Raw genomic sequence first — 20,158 nt, forward strand, 5'->3', positions numbered from 1 at the left:
ATTTCAACACACGACAACCATAATCAAATCCCTAGAAGCTTGTGAACAGTTTTGCAGTGGCCGTGTGCAAGTTCTTCTAATTCACAAGTACATTTCCCAGTATATTCAGCATCTGGTTCATATTCACGATCTCAAACATATACTCAAAACTAACATTTTCAACGTCTTCCAAATCAATATTTTGATCGCTGACAGCTTCTTCACCGATCCACCATCAAGTGACAGTGACACTTATATTTAATTGTAGCCACTTCTGCAGTAATTCATGGAGCCATTTCAAGTTTTGCTGATGATACTTCCTGTTTTCTGCCTGCGGTAACTATGAGTGAAACATCATTTCATCATTGTGTATCGAATTAAGAACACAAAAAAGGTCTGCACTCTGAAGCACTTTAATCATGGTACACAGGAGATAAGATGACAAACGTTTCGGCTCTTCGCCTTCATCAGTGTCATTGTGTATCGGACATTGTCACCTTGAGGAATAAAGGTGGATTGCCCTAACCCTTTTTTATTGTTATATTTATGATGAATTGATTGAGGAATACTAAGATGGTTAATGTCTAACTTTAAAAAATGAATGAGGAGGAGGGTAGTGAGCGACACCTAATAAGCACAACCACTTAACTAATGGATATAGTATGCATTTGATCTGGCTACATGCAATTGAGAGCATTCTGAAACAATGCTTATGTGTGTTATCAACATGTCAATTTATTATAAGCAACACAAGACTTTAACAGCTAATGACATTTACAGCTGGAGAGACAGGACTGATTTACTACTGTTTAGTGTCAATCTAACTCAAGCCAGTTAAGATCTACATTTAACATTAGATGAATATGGTCCCTGGATCATAGGTTTTATCGGCTGGAAATTTTCAATGCAAATTTAAGAGTGCAAGTTGCAACATGTGAGTACAGTGGTTCAATATTAATATTATAAAGCGACAAGAATATTTTTGGTGCACCAAAAAAACAAAATAACGATTTATATAGTGATTTCAAAACACTGCTTCATGAAGCTTCGGAGCGTTATGAATTTTTTGTGTCGAATCATGATTTGAATCGCGTGTCAAACCGCCAAACTGCTTAAATCACGTGACTTTGGCGCTCCGAACAACTGATTCAAATGCGAAAGAATTAATATTGACACCGTTATATTACAGTATAGAGTTGTAACAAATGATTGTTGAACTATTGTTTACACTTGAATAATTTATTAATGAATCTCAGTATTGCACGGAAGTGATGTAATTGAAAATTATACTTTTGAATGAGGTATAGTGATATTATTGTTACGTCTTTTTTGGTAGGTCACACTTTGTGGTATGAAGGTCTTCGATGGCCTGAAAGAAATTATGACCATTTCTGACCAGTAGGGGTTGCTGTCACCAAACCAATGAGGAATACAACCTTCTTCTTTTTTTTCAATAAGAAAGTGTTATACATGCATCATGACTTGACACTTTTTACCGACACATCAATGATGTTAGGCTGTAATTGGCTAGTGGTTGTGAAAAACAGTTAACAACATATTTTACAATGACTGACGATTAAGACTTCATAAACAGAAATCATCTTCATTGATCTCAAGACTCGAACTTGCCATGTAGATGGTTATGTTTTTCATGTTTCTTGCCACACCTCAGAACTGTCACATGAATAACAGAGCTTGTTAAAAAGGAAATAAGGTGTATTTGTAATCTTACAAATCCTTTTCTCAGTTTACAACAGTTAGTGTAGAATTACCCATATGTGATGAAATATATAAATCAAAGGAAAGGAAACAATGGAGTTTGAGACTCACTGTATGTCATTTCCATGTACTGAACTCTTATTATTTAACAATGCCGAGGTAAATTCAATTTTTGAATCTAGGGCACCTTTAAAATAATTTTGTTTCTGTATTTCTGTATTTTTAAAATCTATTTTTATATTTTATATATAAAAATATATATCACATAGGCCTATTTTTATGACAGTATATTTACTGAACAAAAATTAATTCTTTATTTATCAAAATAAACAGAAAATAGTACAAACTTTGCTAATTAGTGATTCTTTTGAACAAGTAACCTAGTCATTATTAAAAACATATTATTTTACCTAAAGTATTTGTATCAATACTGTGTGCCCATGTGTGGGGTAAAAAGCCCCCCCTCACCACCAAGATTTTTAAACAAAATTAACCACTTTATGATTTTTTTTTTTTCACACAAAATATGTTGCTCCATCAATGTCCAATACAAACATATATTATTCCTGTAATCATATACTTTGAGAGTAGAGAAAGCACAATTTTTGTGCCTTTAGCCCCGTTGTACCCTATTATTAATCATTTTAATGCAATTAATCCATCCTTGGTGAATAACTAGCTGACTATCAGTTTCTAAAACCAGCATTTCATAGTGATTACAGACCTGTGTGTATAATGATTAAAAGTGAAATACTATCCTATTTTAATATATATAAAATACATAAAATCACTGGTCGTGAAAACAGACTCATGAATCTTTGTGCGCCACTTTTTGAAAGAAAGAGGAAGTCGAAGAGCGTTGCATTGTGGGATGTGGAATCCAATACATTGCGTTTTAAATCGTATTTCACTGACAATGCTTTAATAATAACTAACGTAACCACTAAACGGAGTGCATAAAGAACAATCATCTAGAGGCTCAATCTACATCATTTTTTGCAACCTTGCAATTTTTTCTCCGTAGCATGTGACCTGATGTGTGCTGCCGTCATCTAGATGTATGAATCTGTTCTGGACACAATTTAGGAACTGTTTTGGATCACCGAACTTCGGAGCTTTTAAAGGTCTTGTTGGAGTCTGGCTGACATCGCCTTTCAGGTGCGGTCATTTTTACGCAGCTCCATTCTGCTCTTGATTCCAGGAACTTGTCGTTGGATGTGTAAAATGCTGAATGCTGCAGCAGCCGACAGAAATAAAGACCCGATCCTTGAGGTATTAAAAACAAGGGTGACATCAGACAGGCATCTGGTCGCGTTGGAAATATCTTCTGGCACGGGACAGCATGTTGTTCACTTTGCCAAAGCCTTTCCGAACATTACATGGCAGCCGTCTGAAGTTGAAGCACAGTCAATATCGAGGTGAATGTGCGCAACATCCTACTTTATCTTGAATTCTCTGCTTTATATATAGACATGAACAGCTCTGCATAAGAGATTACCTCGCTGATGCAATAACGCATGATTGCATATTCAAGTTACGAAATTCTAAAACAAAAATTTTCCGATCGTTTTACTAATTGATGAAGAGGCACAAGGTCGTTGAAATAGTTATATATATATAATATGTTCTTTATATTTGCATGTAGGCATAGGCCCATATTTTTATTATAATACAAAGTTCACCTAGGAAAGTTTGCTCTGAGTGCAGGTGCAGAGATCTGTGAATAGATGGCGCTGTTCAGTCACTTTTAGAGAGTGCGTGGATCGACTTTTTTTGTAATGGAGGCCTATTTTGCATGATTAATGTCTTTTGGTTATTTATGAATGACAAAATAATAAGTCAAAAGCCGCTCTAATACCTGTTACTTAATAGTTTATCTCAAAGTACGCGTTCCTGTCAGTGCACGTTATTCCAAATAACAAAACCTTTGTGTGCTAATCGATATCTTTTACCTGAAATGTATTGCTTCCCCTCAGAAACGACGTCAATTTTAAAGCAGTCGTCACGTTTCTTTTTAATAGTCAACTTAGGCTATTTTGGATCGTCAGTCATGCTCCGTAAACAGTGTCACAGTGTTCCTTTAGAAATACCAGTGACTTGTGCTCTTCTTAATGTCATAATTTGTCATATTTGTGTTGTTTTATATGTAATATAGATTAATTTCTCATCCTTTTTTGAGGAGGCACTGCCTCCCTTGCCTCCTTGGAGGAAACGCCCCTGCCATTCGAAACATTCGAAACCAAAGACTGTTACTGAGTTTTTGAATGAGCGTATGCATAAGAACAACCCACCTTCTTCACAGCTCATTTCGAGGGAACGCATCCCAAAACTCGTGCACGAGTATTGGAACATGAGTGTTTGTTTACCACCGGCATTCGCTGTGTCGTGTTAGTGGATTGATTATGTCGGACTCACCGCAGGTAACTCATAATCTGCAGTTGTTACTCCTGACAAAAACATTGCATGCGGCGCCTGTGGAAAGTTACTGGAGCGCGCACGTCTCTCACAAGGAACGTAATGGCAGTGATTGACAAGCCAGAGGGCCAATCGCGTGAACGATTGGCTGATGTTTTTAAGGCCCTACCTCGTGCACAGATGATGTATATTAATATTATTCCTTTCAGTGCACCTAATAAATTGTCTTTTATCAGTTAGTAAAGACAGTTTCAAGTAATAATGCAAAAATGTATAAAACAAAACATCCTCTGTAGCATCTTTAATGCCCGTTTATGTAATAATGGTTAGGGCATTAATAGCAAATAGGACAAAAGGACGTGCATGTGTTGTTTCAGGATCGACTAGAAAGAAGACATCCACAATCCACTGCAGTCTGCAACTTAGATTCAGATCCAACTCTCCCGCTTTTCACAATCCAATCAATTCTCGATGGATAAAAGTCTTGCCTTACTTTTTTTCTTATTAGATGTAGTCAGAAATAGAATGTCCTTGAATATGAGGGAATCTAATTAAAATGTATAGATCACAATAAAAATAATAGTGGCAATGCTCTCGCCAATTTTGATATAGCTGCTTTTTTCTTTTGGCAGCGGCGGTTTGCACAAAGTGTAAATAGCAATTAGATGCTACTTACAGTAAGTGAAAATAGCATATTTTCTTAGCGATAGATGTTATTTATACTAAGTGCAAATAGCTGTAGATGCTATTTACACTGTGAAAATAGCTATATATTCAATATACACTAAGTGACAATAGCAGCATTTTCTTAGTGATATGCTATTTACATTAGGTGAAAATTTTTATGCAGCTGGCCCCATTCTCCTTTGTAACAAAGGAGAAAAAAATAATGGAGCATAGTGCGGTAATAAACACTTGTGCTAGAGCTGTATTAGTTCAAAGTTTACTCCTGATTATTCGTTAGATTGGGCTTCATGCAATAAAATGTTTCCTGCTATTGAATACCAAATGTCTAATTGCTAATATTTTATATACCGTATTGTGATTGATTTTTTTTTTTTTTTTTTTCAGTATTGAAGCATATAGACAGTATCATAGGCTGCAGAATGTAAAGCCACCCATCTATCTTGATGTGTCTCAGAGTTGGGAGAACTGGGGTGGAATTCAAGCTGAGTCATGTGACCTCATCATAAACATCAACATGATGCACATCTCACCTCTGGCCTGCACAATGGTATTATGCTTGCTTGCTTGTATTTCTCTTTCTCTGTATTTGTTGAATGTCTGCATATAACATCATCTAATAATCTTTCGATTTTTAGGGTTTGTTTAATGGTGTTGGAAAAATACTGAAGCCCCAAGGATTGCTTCTGACTTATGGGGTATTTGTAACATTATAAGCTCAAGCACCTTGAATTTTTATGCATTTGGCTACATTTATTGGCTTCTAAAGTCTTTTATCTGATATTCTTTTTGCAGCCGTATGCTTTCAATGGATCGATTACTCCTCAGAGCAATGTTGACTTTGACCAGAGCTTGAGATACAGGTTAGTGATAAAGGAAATCACTGGCAAATGAGCAACATCTACATTGCTGCAAAGTGGTGTAGATCCTTGATAAAGGTTATTTCACTGGTGTGAAAAGAAATGCATGCAAATATAAAACAAATGTCTTACTTTTAAAAGTAATATTGCATTACTCCCTATATAGTAACTACGCAATTCGGGAGTAATGCAATATTGTAATGATTTACTTTTAAAAGTAACTTTCCCCAACACTGATTATAATTGCCCTATGTTTAGGGCTGAACCTCATTAGACCATAAAAGACATTTGTTTTATATTTGCATGCATTTTTTTTCACACCAGTGAAATAACCCTTATCAAAGATCTACTTTGCAGCAATGCAGATGTTTGCAGAAATGCAGAAATTGTTTACGTTTTAATGCAAATGTAACGCATTACTTTACATAAAAAGTTACTAATTGCTTTACTTAGTTACTTTTTATGGAAAGTAATGCATTACATTTGTGGTAAAACGTAAAAAAATTCCCTTTTATGAACTTACTCTGCAAAAAAAAATTCTCTTACTTAGTATTTTTGTAATTTCCCATTACAAATATCTAAAAAAATTGTTGTTTTGCAGAAATCCAGACTGGGGTCTAAGAGATGTATCATTACTGACAAAGCTAGGCCAAGAAAATGGACTGCGATTGGAGGGAATTGTAAGAGTGTTATTACCTAAATGAATTACTTAATGCATCTGGTGTAGTGCAATGCAAGTGCATGCTTGATGATAACTATAGTTTAAGATGCAATGTCAATTCTCCCTTGCCTATTTCTGTTCATTACAATTCTTGCTATAAAGGTTTTTCTTAGAAGCTATGATCCATTACTTGACCGTGATCCACTGCAAATTAATCTGACATCATGCCTCATACACCTCTTTCTTGCTTTTAAATATGATTTGCTTGATTATGTGATGATTCACCACCTTGGGACATTGTAGGCTTGTAAATGCGTCTGTTTTTGTTTTCTAGGTTGACATGCCTGCCAACAACAAGTGCTTGTTGTTTCACAAGGACAGTGTGGTTTGATATAATATCAGTTTTGTCACACTATATTTGCATATGTTTGGACTCTGGAGTCTACAGTGCTTTAACGGTTCAAAGATACTGAATATTACATGCTTTGCTGAAATTTGTCATCACTACATTCTTGGCAAAGATGTGTTTTTGCAGGATGTAATAATGTGGGTTTATTTACATCGGAATAAATAATAATTTAGACAAATATGTTTTAAAAAGATGTGTACTCACATGAAATAAAAAATAACAACATTTTACATCATTCCATAATGATTTTCACTACGCTGATTCATGGAAAAGTAAGTGACTGTGGTTTATTGCAGGATATAATGTTGATAGAGTGAAAATGTAAATGTATTATTTTAATCAAATTGATATCAATTTACTAGTTTCAATCATAGTTTGAGTGGATGCCATGCAGAATATTTAGATGCCTATACTTAAATAAATGTATGTAAATTTTGACATTTCAAGGCAGAATAGTTGTGTCTATTTGTTTGAATTTTCATGATACACTAATACACTATACTGCTGCTCTTCCTTGATGCAATTGAAGATGGATATCCTTGATCAATAAACAATATCAGTCTATCAATCTGCACTGTCTGTTTTCCTTGAACTCTGGTCGGACTCTTGTCTTTGTTGTTAGAATGGTTTATTGGCGATGGTAAGTCGGAACCAAAGATCATGAACTGAAGGTGTTACACCGAAAATTACCCCCAACATGGGAGGTGCAGCGGATACGAGTGGATCGCAGTAGTCGGCGAAAGATTATTTGAACACAACCCGATTTATTAATCTGTATCGTTTTGATCTAATTTCATTCTCAAGACTTTAAATACACTCCTTTCGCTTCTCTGTCGAAAATCATCCAGAAAAGGCAACAGTTTAAGCCGCGGCGGAGCAAGTTGAGTGTCTATTTTTGTCCCCTGTCTTAAAAGCACAGTGTGTCAGTTCGTATGAAGCTTTTATTTCCATAAAGACTTGAATAATGTCAACGACCTCGCTGGATAACGAGCTGCAGGAGCGTCTGAGAGAGGCCAGTGCCATCGGAGACATTGATGAGGTGAAGACTTTAGTGGAGAGCGGAGTCAACGTCAACTCTCAAAATGAGATCAACGGATGGTGCGTATAAACACTGACCCGACCGACCGGCTAAATTACTCATTTCATATATTTACTTTTGTACAGTTATAATAACCTTTCCTTCGAGAGCAATTCGCCTTTTTCTTCTTTTTTGCCTCCTTTCTCCCTCCCTCTAGGACAGGGGTTTTTAAACCATGAAACATTCAAGTTTTGTAAACTTGTGTTTACCACAGACATTATTTTACTCATAAATTGAAAAAAAATGATAACATCTCGAGGGAACCACTGGTGAATTAGTCTTCTGGGTTTTTGACTTCATGGTTGGAGCACTAGATAACAAGGGATGTGGTTTGCTATTGGTGGATCTCATGTGAGTGACAGGTTGTCCCGCCCTCCCACCAGTAAATACGTAATCAGAGAAGAGATGTTGCTGCAAGAGGAAGGGGAAGCTATTTTATTTATTATAAATATGGCAATTTTCCCTTAAAAAAAACAACAAGAATTGTCCATTTTGGTTTCATGGTAACTTAAAGGGTTAGTTCACCCAAAAATGAAAATTCTGTCATTTATTACTCACCCTCATGTCGTTCCACACCCGTAAGACCTTTGCTAATCTTTGGAACACAAATTAAGATATTTTAGTTGAAATCCGATGGCTCCGTGAGGCCTTCATAGGGAGCAATGACATTTCCTCTCTCAAGATCCATAAAGGTACTAAAAACATATTTAAATCGGTTCATGTGAGTACAGTGGTTCAATATTAATATTATAAAGCGACGAGAATATTTTTGGAGCGCCAAAAAAAACTAAATAACGACTTATATAGTGATGGCCGATTTCAAAACACTGCTTCAGGAAGCATCGGAGCATAAATGAATCAGTGTGTCTCTGAGTTTCAAACTCTGAGTTTCAGAGTAGATTCAGAGTTGACAAAACCATACAAACCCAACCTGGTTTAGATTAGGTTCAGTGTATAATCGTTCTGTGAAATCAGAGTTTGATTCAGAGTTTGGGATTGACTCTGAAACATGTGCGGCGAACAGCGAAAGGTGGTGACAGTTCTGGGGGGGCCCTGTGATCTCAACCGAGGGAAAGCTGAAGCTGAGTCTTGTGGAAAATTGAATGTTTTTTTGATTGCTAGATGCAGCCCTTACCTTTCAGGTCATCTTGCTTGGCAGCATTCCTGAAATGCTTAATTAGACAGCTTGTCTTTAGGAGCATGTGACTCTTTCTGTTTTCTCACTGGCTCTGCTGATGTTTGTTGATCAACTGACTTGAGGTGTTTGATTTGTTCTGATGTTCATGCCAAGCTTTGACTGGTTTGATTTAGTAATGCATTAAAACTCATTTGATGTCCCCTGTTCATCCAGGACATGTTTGCATTGGGCCTGTAAAAGAAACCACAAACAGATAGTGGCCTATCTGTTGAACGCTGGAGCCGATAAAGACATTCTAACGGCGAAAGAGGAGTTAGCTGTTCAACTCACTTCGAAACCTGAAATCAGAAGATTACTTGGAGGTACGCTTTCAGAAAACCTAACCTCCATTCCCAGGACTTGATGTATCACATGACACTCAGATAATTTCTAAGCGCTCAAATACAAATTATAGACATTTACAATTTACAGTTATCTAGCCTAAGTTATCTAAGTGTTTTGTTGACTAAAATATATACACTAAAATATAGGGGTGTAACGGTACACATATTCGTACTGGTTCTGTGTACCGAAGCATTACATTGCAACATTGTAGCCTAACCGCCAATAATAGCAATAAGCTCTATGTTTTGTTACTTTTGATAAGAAACAAAGTGTCAAATTCTGTCCACGAAATCATGAAATTCAAACAGAAAATTCTGTTTTGACACTCTTTGATGCGGCGTGACAGATCGCTGCATAGGCGCCTCAGTTCAACCGGCAGCACGGAGCGCAATCATCTCTTACTCTTTAATACTAGTTACAGAAAGAAAGAACATCTGAAGGTATGTTGAAAGATACAGTACAACTTACTGAAACAGTCATATCTCTTGTAATCGCTCAATCAGTTTCAACGGTGGAAATCATGTAGCATTTACCTCAGAAAAGCCATTCAGTGTCCAAAGTTTGTTAGTTCGCTAGAAAAATGAACTCTTTCGCTTAATATATGCAATGTATTAGCCTATATAATCATTATATTTTACTTAACCTTTTAATGATGTCTTGATTATTTAAAGGTGCCCTCGAATGAAAAATTGAATTTATCTTGGCATAGTTAAATAATAAGAGTTCAGTACATGGAAATGACATACAGTGAGTCTCAAACTCCATTGTTTCCTCCTTCTTATATAAATCTCATTTGTTTAAAAGACCTCAGAAGAACAGGCGAATCTCAACATAACACCGACTGTTACGTAACAGTCGGGATCATTAATATGTATGACCCCAATATTTGCATATGCCAGCCCATGTTCAAGCATTAGACAAGCCAGTATTAACGTCTGGATCTGTGCATAGCTGAATCATCAGACTAGGTAAGCAAGCAAGAACAAGAGCGAAAAATGGCAGATGGAGCAATAATAACTGACATGATCCATGATAACATGATATTTTTAGTGATATTTGTAAATTGTCTTTCTAAATGTTTCATTAGCATGTTGCTAATGTACTGTTAAATGTGGTTAAAGTTACCATCGTTTCTTACTGTATTCACGGAGACAAGAGAGCCGTCGCTATTTTCATTTTTAAACACTTGCAGTCTGTATAATTCATAAACACAACTTCATTCTTTATAAATCTCTCCAACAGTGTAGCATTAGCCGTTAGCCACGGAGCACTATCAAACTCATTCAAGGAGAGCACGAGATTTAAAGGGGCCGCAGCATAAAATCGGCGCGTTTATAATGATGCCCCAAAATAGGCAGTTAAAAAAATTAATAAAAAAAAAATCTATGGGGTATTTTGAGCTGAAACTTCACAGACACATTCAGGGGACACCTTAGACTTATATTACATCATTTAAAAACATAATCTAGGGCACCTTTAATGTATGTGACAACCACTGTGTAGAAATGATTATATTGGAGTAAAAACATTTAGAAGTTAATGCAAAAACTGCCTTAGGTGCAGCTTACATGTTTGCATACAATGTTGATTATTATATCTAAAAATAAAAAGCAATTGAATTTAGGCTAATAGTTTGGGCTCAGTTGTTAACCTTTAATATTATAGTAGCATAATGTTCCTTATTCCACTGTTTTTTTACATTTTTAAAGCTTGCTGAAGTTAATCTTTGCAAACAATAATAATTTAGTAACATCATTAAACGTAATCTTTTCCAAATCTTAAAATGAATATCAATTTTTCATTCAGTACATTCCCTTTCACAACTAGTTTTGAATGTTTTATTTCTTCAGATATTTAGACAAAATATTATATTATAGTATAACGGCCATAACAGTATAGTTATTCATATATTGTAATAGATTATAATCATTTTTTGTTGTTCTTTTTTCTTAAAAATATTAAAATACAAACATGAAAATAGAAAACCTTCTGTAAACAGTCATAATGCACTTTAATGTCCTTATGCGTTCCTTCTCCAGTGGAAGAGGAAGACATGCCTGAGGTGAAGGAACCAGAGCTGCCAATCATTCCAAACTATCTTTCCAACCCACCCTTCCTGTACAGCAAGATAGATAAAGATAACCTGAGCATAGCACAGCAAAACGGCACCAACAATCATCCAGAGCCCCTGGAGTCAGAACCAGCGACCTTGTCGCCGACACAAGAGCAGCAGCTCCCGCCTCAGCATCAGCAGCCCAAGAGCCTTTACACAGACAGCCAGAGCCAGCAGGAGTTACCCTACATCCCCGTGGTGGAGCAGAACGGCGTGGTGCCGAGCCCTGTGGTCAACGGCGGCCTACCAATGGAGCTCTCCTCAGAGACTCATCACACCAACCTCGAGTTTACACATGCTCATCCTATCGCACAGAACGGCCCAGTGTGTCCCACGCTTCCTTCTCCCGGCGGAAGCACAAGCCAGCCGCAGGTTCCCAATGCCGCCATCACCCGGCAGCCGTCCATCCCGCAGCAGATCAACTGCTCCCAGCTCGGTGGCTCCATGCCGGCCTTCCAACCCTTCTTTTTCACCAGCACTTTTCCAGTTAACGTTCAAGGTACAGTGTGGGTTTAAGAAGCTTGTTAGTTGGTGAATTGTGCCCTGTCATATGATTCAACACACCTCCACTTTCACCTCCACAGAAAAAGTGCTTTAGACAGAATCACCGAAGGGTGATTTTTATGAAGTTGCTAGGTAGCAAGAAAGCAGATTTATATTTCAAATAAATAAAAATACAGAAAAAAAAACAGTAATATTATTACAATTTAAAATAATTGTTTTCTATTTTAATATATTTTAAAATATAATTTATTTCTGTGATGTCAAAGCTGAATTTTCAGCATCATTACTCCAGTCTTCAGTGTCACATGATCCTTCAGAAATCATTCTAATAAACTGAATTATTATTAGTGTTGGAAACAGTTTTGCTGAAAAAACTGGATGAATGAAATTTAAAAAAAAGCATTTATTTAAAATAGAAATCTTTTGCAACAATACACTACTGTTTAAAAGTTTCAAAAAGGTCAGTATTTGTTTTTTCTTACTTTTTTTTTTAAATTAATTTTGAAATTTTGAATAGTATGTAGTATATACAGTATATATGAATTATACTGTAAATCTTGGCTGCTCAGTTATACACTTAAGGCATTTAGCAGATGTTCTTATACATATTGACTTGATGCGCTCAGTCCAACATGACTTGAACGCCGCAGATCTCCACAAACAGGTTTGCACACTTTCTTTAAATGTACATGCACCAAACAGACTGGTTTGAGGAATTCACAAAGATGCCTCGAGTCACAATCTTGCTGTCTCTTCCCAGAGCTCGTCCTAAAGGTCCGCATCCAGAACACCAATGTCAGAGAGAACGACTTCATTGAGGTGGAACTGGATAGGCAGGAGCTGACGTACCGTGCCCTCCTCCGCGTGTGCTGCCGGGAGTTAGACATCAGCGCAGAGCACGTGGAGAAGATCCGCAAGCTGCCCAACACTATGCTCAGAAAGGTGAGGCCTGAGCCTATTAACAGCTTAGTCTAACTAACTTACGGTTTGTGATGCAGCTGCTATCAGATTCTTTGCGAACTCTCCATTATGTGCCACAAAACAAAATGCTCAGAACAAACATATAATCCTCTGATGCAATCTGGATGCTAATAAAATAAACCCTCCACTTGTTTCCGACACTGTGATCCTTCTGAAGTATGTACAGAGACACAGTCAAGCTGTTTAAACTGGTTGCGTCAAAGTGAATGTTCTTTGACTCTTTTCACACGTCCATTTGTCCTGTTGTCGGCAGACTCAAGCGTGTGGAGTATGAATTTTCAACTGAACGAACATCTGTATACTGTATCCAGTGTAGACAGCCTCGTTGATTATAATGGGTTCTATTTGCTTTTGACACAACGCTCACATCTAGTGTAGGCAAATGTCAGCCGTTAAGCGAATGAATGCCAGTGGGCATGGCCTATGGTGCAATGATGTGTAACGTTGATGTCTTGGTCTGGAGGCAGTCATATGCAAATATATTTGCCTGTGTTGACGTCACAGATCCCTCAATATCAAAACAAGCCAGTTTTAGGAGGTTGATTGAAAAAATGCTTAGTTTATAATGAGGAGGACCTTTTAAGCTATGGAAGTTTTAATGGTACAAACACCTCTTATATGTCAAACGATCAAGGCGATTTTGATTTCTCTTGTCATGACCCCTTTAATTTACATGTCAGGAACAATATTTTCAAGCGGAAGAGTGGAACTTAATGAATTTGATTAAAAAATTAAAATTGATATGTCGTAACCATCTAAAAGCAATAAAAAACTTGAAGCTATGCTGAATTTGTTAATATCACTGTGCGTTAAGAGCATTGTTAGGCATGACAACAGTTTCCTACATCCTACATTTGCACTCGGATTCGAATGAATACAAAGACAAATCTTCCTGTGCAAATGCATATTTCTAGCTATTGGTGAAGGAATGATTTTTTGGATTTGTTCCTCTTGGTTTAGTTCGGGCCTCTTAGTTCCCCTGAAGGACCATCATGATGCTTCGTAAAAGTGACATTCTGTTTGGTTGAGCAAAATCCTCTCCTGTTTAAGCTTGACTACATCTTCAGACAAGGTTTGTTGAGATGGTAAATCCAAACAGTGCTTTTTACAATACAATACAATGTTTATTCATATAGCACAATTTAAAAACAAACAAAGTTGTCCAAAGTGCTGTACAAATTATACAAAGAAAAAACACAGAACAAGATTACAAACAGTAAAAGACAACAAGCTGTAAAATGGGTGTTCATAAAAGTAAAAATCATAAAACAGCAAATCAAGAGATATTAAAAGCCAAAGAAATAAGTCTTAAGAGTAGACTTAAGAATACATAGAGCTGGGGCAGTTCTGATATGAACCGGGAGACTATTCCATAGTTTTCGGCCGATAACAGAAAAGCCACCTCTGTTTTTTAGTCATGTCCTGGGAACTTGCAATAGTCCAGAATTGGCAGATCTAAGTGACCTTGACTGAGTGTACGGATGTAACAGATCAGATAAGTACTGTGGCACCTGATTACGAAGAGGTTTAAAAACAAACAGAAGAATTTTAAAATCAATTCTATATTTGACTGGCAGCCAATGCAGTAAAATCAAGACCGGTGTGAACTCTCGTAGTTTTAACAGAGCGAGCGCGTTTAATTTTTTCATGGACATGTTTCTTATATTCTAGTGCTCTAAACATGAACCAGCACTGTGTACGTGCACATATTTAATCATGTCGTCTTCAAATGAAATATATGTGCAAATAAGGACACTAATACAGCCGCACGTCATGAATGCGATGACACAATGGATTATTCTGATACACAATGATGTAGACTGAAAATTAAAAAAAAAATGGGCAAAAAATAATTATGCCTTTTTATTCTTTTATTGTTTTATTGGTGGTTGTCTCCCCTCTTCCCCCCTCTACACTCCCACTTTTCCACAGTTTTACAGGCCTATTCCTACAGACTTTCTAACTCCTTTCTAATGACCAGGCTAAAACAGGGGGGTTTCATGACACTTTAAAAAGAGTGACCAACATAATACTAATGGCTGAAATCGGACAAGCAAATGCCCTTGTACTTTTGGCCATGCTGTGCATTTTATTATATCAAATTGCACACACCGGTGGAGCTTAGTTCTTAAGCTTTATGATAGACAGTAATGGGATCTCAAAAAGAACAGAACAATGGGTGCTACTTCCAGATCATTCAACACTAGATCCATCTAAATGTGTATGGGTCAATGACTTGACGGGTCATTTTTTTTGTCAAAAGGCCTTAATAATGATTAAAAACAAAGATATGACACTAGTTATGACACTGTTTTTCACTAGTTTTGCATTTGGCTAGGGTCAGTGTCACTACTGGTAGCATGAGGCGATACCTGGACCCTACAGAGGATGCACAGACAGTCCAACTCCTCCAGGATGGCACATCAATACGTGTCATTGCCAGAAGGTTAGCTGTGTCTCCCAGCACAGTCTCAAGAGCATAGAGGAGATTCCAGGAGACTCTAGGAGAGCTGGACAGGGCTGTAGAAGGTCCTTAACAAATCAGCAGGACCGGTGTCTGCTCCTTTGTGCAAGGAGGAACAGGATGAGCACTGCCAGAGCCCTACAAAATGACCTCCAGCAGGCCACTGATGTGATTGTCTCTGACCAAACAATCAGAAACAGACTTAAGGTTATCAGCTCATTAGTAGTGACTCAAAGATCTAAAATGGGTGTGTCAGATAAAGGACACATGCAAAATGTGCAGTGTTGGTGGGCCTCCAGGAATGTGGTTGGGAACCACTGCTCTAGTGGGCCCTGTGCTTACTCGATTGGCATTTGCCATTGAACACCAGAATGGGCAGGTCCGCCACTGGCGCACTGTGCTTTTCATCTGGATGAAATCCTTGGACCCATTTTCAGACCCTACGCTGGTGCAGTTGGTCCTGGGTTCCTCCTGGTGCACGACAATGCCCGGCCTCATGTGGAGAGAGTATGCAATTGATACCATTGAATGGCCCCCACGCTCACCTGACCAAAATCAAATAGAACACCTCTGGGACATTATGTTTCGGTCCATCTGACGCCGCCAGGTTGCACCTCAGACTGTCCAGGAGCTCAGTGATGCCCTGTTCCAGATCTGGGAGGAAATACCCAAGGACATCATCCGTCGTCTCATTAGGAGCTTTCCCCGACGTTGTCAGGCATGCATACAAGCACGTGAGGGCCATACAAACTACTGAGTACCATTTTGAGTTGCTGCAATGAAATTTCAGCAAAATGGACTAGCCTGCTGCATCATTTTTTCACTTTGATTTTCAGGGTCTCTTTGAATTCAGTCCTCTGTAGGTTGATAATTTTCATTTTCATCAAACGATGTGGCATCCTTTCGTTCCTAACATATTACCCAGTCCATATCAGTAAAGATATCCAGCATGATATTTTTCCCCATTGAGATCTGATGTGTTCTCAAAGTGTTCCTTTTTTTTTCCTAATTTTTGAGTATTTGAGCATTTTGCTACATATAAAGCCATTTTAAAGGTTTTGAAGTGTCAAAAGGTCATTTGGTTTAATAGTGGTTTAATAAAAAATTTTTTTTTGGCATGGTTTTATAACATCATATATCAACATAGTGCAAAATGGTATTAAAATTATGTGTAGAAGTCATTGCTTTGTTATGAGAAAGAATGTCCGGAAAAATGAATTTCATTGATGTGACTCGGAGTAACTAATATAAAGGGACCATTTTGGATTAGTATCATGTGACAGGATGTGACATCATTCAGACACCTGCAAAGGACCAAATGGTCATGAAGCAAAGTAACTAACTCTCTTTTAACTATTTGAAAAATTCATGTTTTCACTTGCTCATACGCATGTCCTGAAACATCAGGTCATTCGGTACAACCGCTATAAAACATGGAAAATGTTGTAATATTTAAAAAATTTGTACTAAATATAAAATGTTTGATTGTCCTTTTGTTATCTAGCTAGCAATCTACCTAGCTAGCTAGCTAGCTAGATATCAGCCTGTCAGCATTGTTTGGAAATATCATAATTCGGTATAACCAAAAGTGTCATTCGGTAAAACCGAAATTTTGGTTAAACCGAATGACTTTTTTGGTGACAAATTTTGTCCATCTTGTAAAAAATGACAAAAGCAGTCTTAATTGATTATAAAAACCACATAATCTCATTGTTAACACTTAATAAAACATCAAATTTAATTTTATCTCAAGTATGTTTTTTTTACACTTATAAAAACCTTATTCGTCAATGACCCGTATATGTTCCTCTGGCAGGATAAAGATGTGGCACGGCTACAGGATTTCCAGGAGCTGGAGGTGGTGCTGGAGAAAACCGAAGGCTTGTCGCTGTTCTCTGGAGGTCAGGGCGGTCTGACCGACAGGCCCTGCTACAACATGAAGGCCTCCAGACTCACCTACTAGCTTCACTTTAGAGACTCACGTTTTATCTGGGACCTGCTTCCTGAAACCCCAAACACATTTTGGATCCTAAAATACGCTCCTGCTTTGGGTTGGTAAACGGATATAACATGTTAGCCTTATTCCTTCTCTCCTTCATTAACAGATGTATCCTTAGTGCCTCCTCCTCCATTGTAACCATAGATAGCTTGTTATATGGGCTTTGACTTGCTCTGGGGTGAATGGGGTTTTTGCATCACTTCAATTTGAATATTTAAATCCATTCAGGTCTTGATTGGACTTCGGGAAATATTGAAATGCACCACTTTTGCATACTGTCGGGCCTTGGAGTTTGTTCAGATCTGTCTTACTGCCTTGCCTTCGTATCGGGTCACTGTGTGAGAGTAGGCACGCTTCATCTTACATCCAACAAATACACAAGTGTCCTATCTCAAGTGAATCAGTTTATAAAATTCTTGTTTAGTGGTTTTTATGTTTGCGTTGATTGAAGGAAGCCACGCTAATTTCATATCAATGCTTCTAATTCAAGAAATATTTTGTTTGCCAGACAACTCTCTGTGCACTTTACCAAAACCTTGCCATTATTGAGGATGCGTCCTTTTTATTTAACCCTTGAGAACTTCAGTGCTGTATTTTGAATGCTGTTCTGTCAGTCACTGTAAGCCAAATAACTCATTCTATAAACTAGCATGGACTGTTTGGAGTAGAGCGACCTCATGGTCTTGTATGAAGGCAAAATGTCTTTTGTTTCTCTTGAACTTAATAATGTAGCAAAAAAAAATCTTTTGTTTTCCCCTAGAATGAGCTTAATTGGAGATGAATAATATGATATTTAACCACAGAGAGCTTCCAGGGAGCATCATTTTGACCTCCCTTGAGTTTTACGATGCTTCGTCTTCATACATTTGAGAAGCAGGATCTGAATTTAAGAAGATATAGTGGTTATATTAGTGCCATTTTACTAAACAGTTGGCTGCATTGTTGATTATGAGCATTTTGTTTGCAGTTTGGATAACTCATTTGTGGGGAATGCTTTCGGTTAGGTTTAGGAGCGGTGCATAAACACTACATTATTGTAAATTAGCTTTTTGACTTGATAGAGATTGTGTTACTGTGAGAAGAATTTCTAAAGATTTGTCTTACGAATTGTTTTTAGTTTTCTCTGAGAGTTTGACTGTCTAACCAAGCATATGATCATTAAACATTTGTTAACAAAATGCTACTATTGTTCAGACGTAATATTAGCCCCTTGAAAAGACATTGATAAATTATTGACATTAAAGTTTTTTTTAAATGTGCAATTGTTTTAGTATTATATATATAATACTAGAATCTGAAGATTAAAAGAAGTATTATACACTTCAGTTGAAATAAAACAATCTCGTTTTCTTTTCTATCGTATGTTCTCGATTGACTTAAAGGCGGCTGGGAAACAATTTCTTGGAATTCCTTTGCTTCTTATTTTTTTAATGTGTTTTGATTAACATAAATGACAGTTTACAGAATCTATTAATCTAGAATAATGCAGTTTAAAAAAAAATATTAAAAAAATTGTTTATTGTATATTCATAATACATTATCATTACACAATGCATTATGTTAACTGACTGAACCTTATTAAGTGTTACAGAATTTAACAAAATTCATTTAATTTAATTCATTTAATTTAAATTTATATTTATTATTAAATAATACATAGAAGTACAGATAGACGGACAGACAGACAGACAGACAGATAGATAGATAGATAGATAGATGATAGATAGATAGATAGATAGATAGATAGATAGATAGATAGATAGATAGATAGATAGATAGATAGATAGATAGATAGATAGATAGATAGATAGATAGATATTCTCAATACTTTTATTCAACACGGTTCTGCTTATCTGATGTTTTCTAAAAATCCTCTATTCTTTGATCAAACATGGGGCAAAAGGTGATTAGATTCATGTTTCCTTATAAGTAAATGCACATGAACAGATCTTTCTCTGGGTATAACAAAAATGTAGTGCAACATGCCATTGCTAAACTTGACCAATAGAGGACAGACTTAGTCTTGAATAAATGAGACTCCAGACAGCACTAATGCTCTTGGTAGGAGGAAGGAAGTGTTTCCACTCTATTAAACTCAGTGGAGCTCCGCTGCTGCTCCTGTAGGGTCCATACAGCAAATCAGAGTTACTGCGCCGGACTACATGGAGTCAGCAGCCTACAAAATGCAAAACTCAGCTTTGGATCAGCATTTTAAACATCTGAGTTTGAGAGAAATATTTCGTTTTCACTAAAAGTTGCAATAAATAAAAGTTTGTTACATTTGCATTTTAATTAAATGTCTCATTTAAATTGCAAATATAAAATTGGTGACAGGGTTATCTTTGCTCAAATTTATTATACAGAAACCCTGATAGAAGTTTTATTCAAACTTGTGAATTTCTTTCACGTCGACCTGTTTAAAGAATCGGGGACTAACTCGGCTCACCAACTGCCCTTTGACCTCTTTCGCTCAATTGCACATTTTAAGGGAAACAGAGCCCCGCTTGGTTCGGCACTATAGATCACATGAGCATGCGGGACAAGACAACGGGAAATTACAGAGGAAATTACACTAGAATCCTTGTATTTGTGCAAGAACTAATGATCCAGTGCAAACTATACATTGCAACTAAGAAAAGCATATATAAATGTGTACTGTAGAAAGATCCTGAAGATATAGTGTTCTCAGCTTGGTTTCCCATCTGAACTTTAAAACATCTTTTCATGTTCTCATAGCAGATCACATCTCTTACCCCTCATGGTGAAACTA

At 36.9% G+C, this 20,158-nt stretch overlaps 2 protein-coding genes across 3 annotated transcripts; both read left to right on the plus strand.

Moving 5' to 3' along the window:
- Positions 1-2,545: 2,545 nt before the first annotated feature.
- Positions 2,546-7,295, plus strand: mettl26 (methyltransferase like 26). The gene is made up of 7 exons (XM_048183126.1): positions 2,546-2,822; positions 2,900-3,116; positions 5,185-5,347; positions 5,436-5,495; positions 5,593-5,660; positions 6,259-6,337; positions 6,653-7,295. Exons 1-7 carry the CDS (start codon positions 2,759-2,761, stop codon positions 6,707-6,709), a joined length of 708 nt encoding a protein of 235 aa, XP_048039083.1. The 5' UTR covers positions 2,546-2,758; the 3' UTR covers positions 6,710-7,295.
- Positions 7,296-7,405: 110 nt separating this feature from the next.
- Positions 7,406-18,647, plus strand: ankrd40 (ankyrin repeat domain 40). 2 transcript variants are annotated; one of them, XR_007183916.1, is made up of 6 exons: positions 7,406-7,825; positions 9,157-9,305; positions 11,367-11,939; positions 12,705-12,886; positions 13,886-13,997; positions 17,206-17,333. XR_007183916.1 is itself a non-coding variant. In XM_048183119.1 (5 exons), the coding sequence occupies exons 1-5, from the start codon at positions 7,692-7,694 to the stop codon at positions 17,350-17,352; spliced, it is 1,185 nt and encodes a 394-aa protein (XP_048039076.1). In that variant the 5' UTR covers positions 7,408-7,691; the 3' UTR covers positions 17,353-18,647. The 2 variants fall into 2 exon arrangements, 1 of the variants encoding a protein (XP_048039076.1); XM_048183119.1 differs by lacking the exon at positions 13,886-13,997 and having other exon boundaries at positions 7,408-7,825; positions 17,206-18,647.
- Positions 18,648-20,158: the final 1,511 nt, after the last annotated feature.

Source organism: Megalobrama amblycephala, linkage group LG1 (assembly GCF_018812025.1).
Source record: "Megalobrama amblycephala isolate DHTTF-2021 linkage group LG1, ASM1881202v1, whole genome shotgun sequence".
Taxonomy (NCBI): Eukaryota; Metazoa; Chordata; class Actinopteri; order Cypriniformes; family Xenocyprididae; genus Megalobrama; species Megalobrama amblycephala.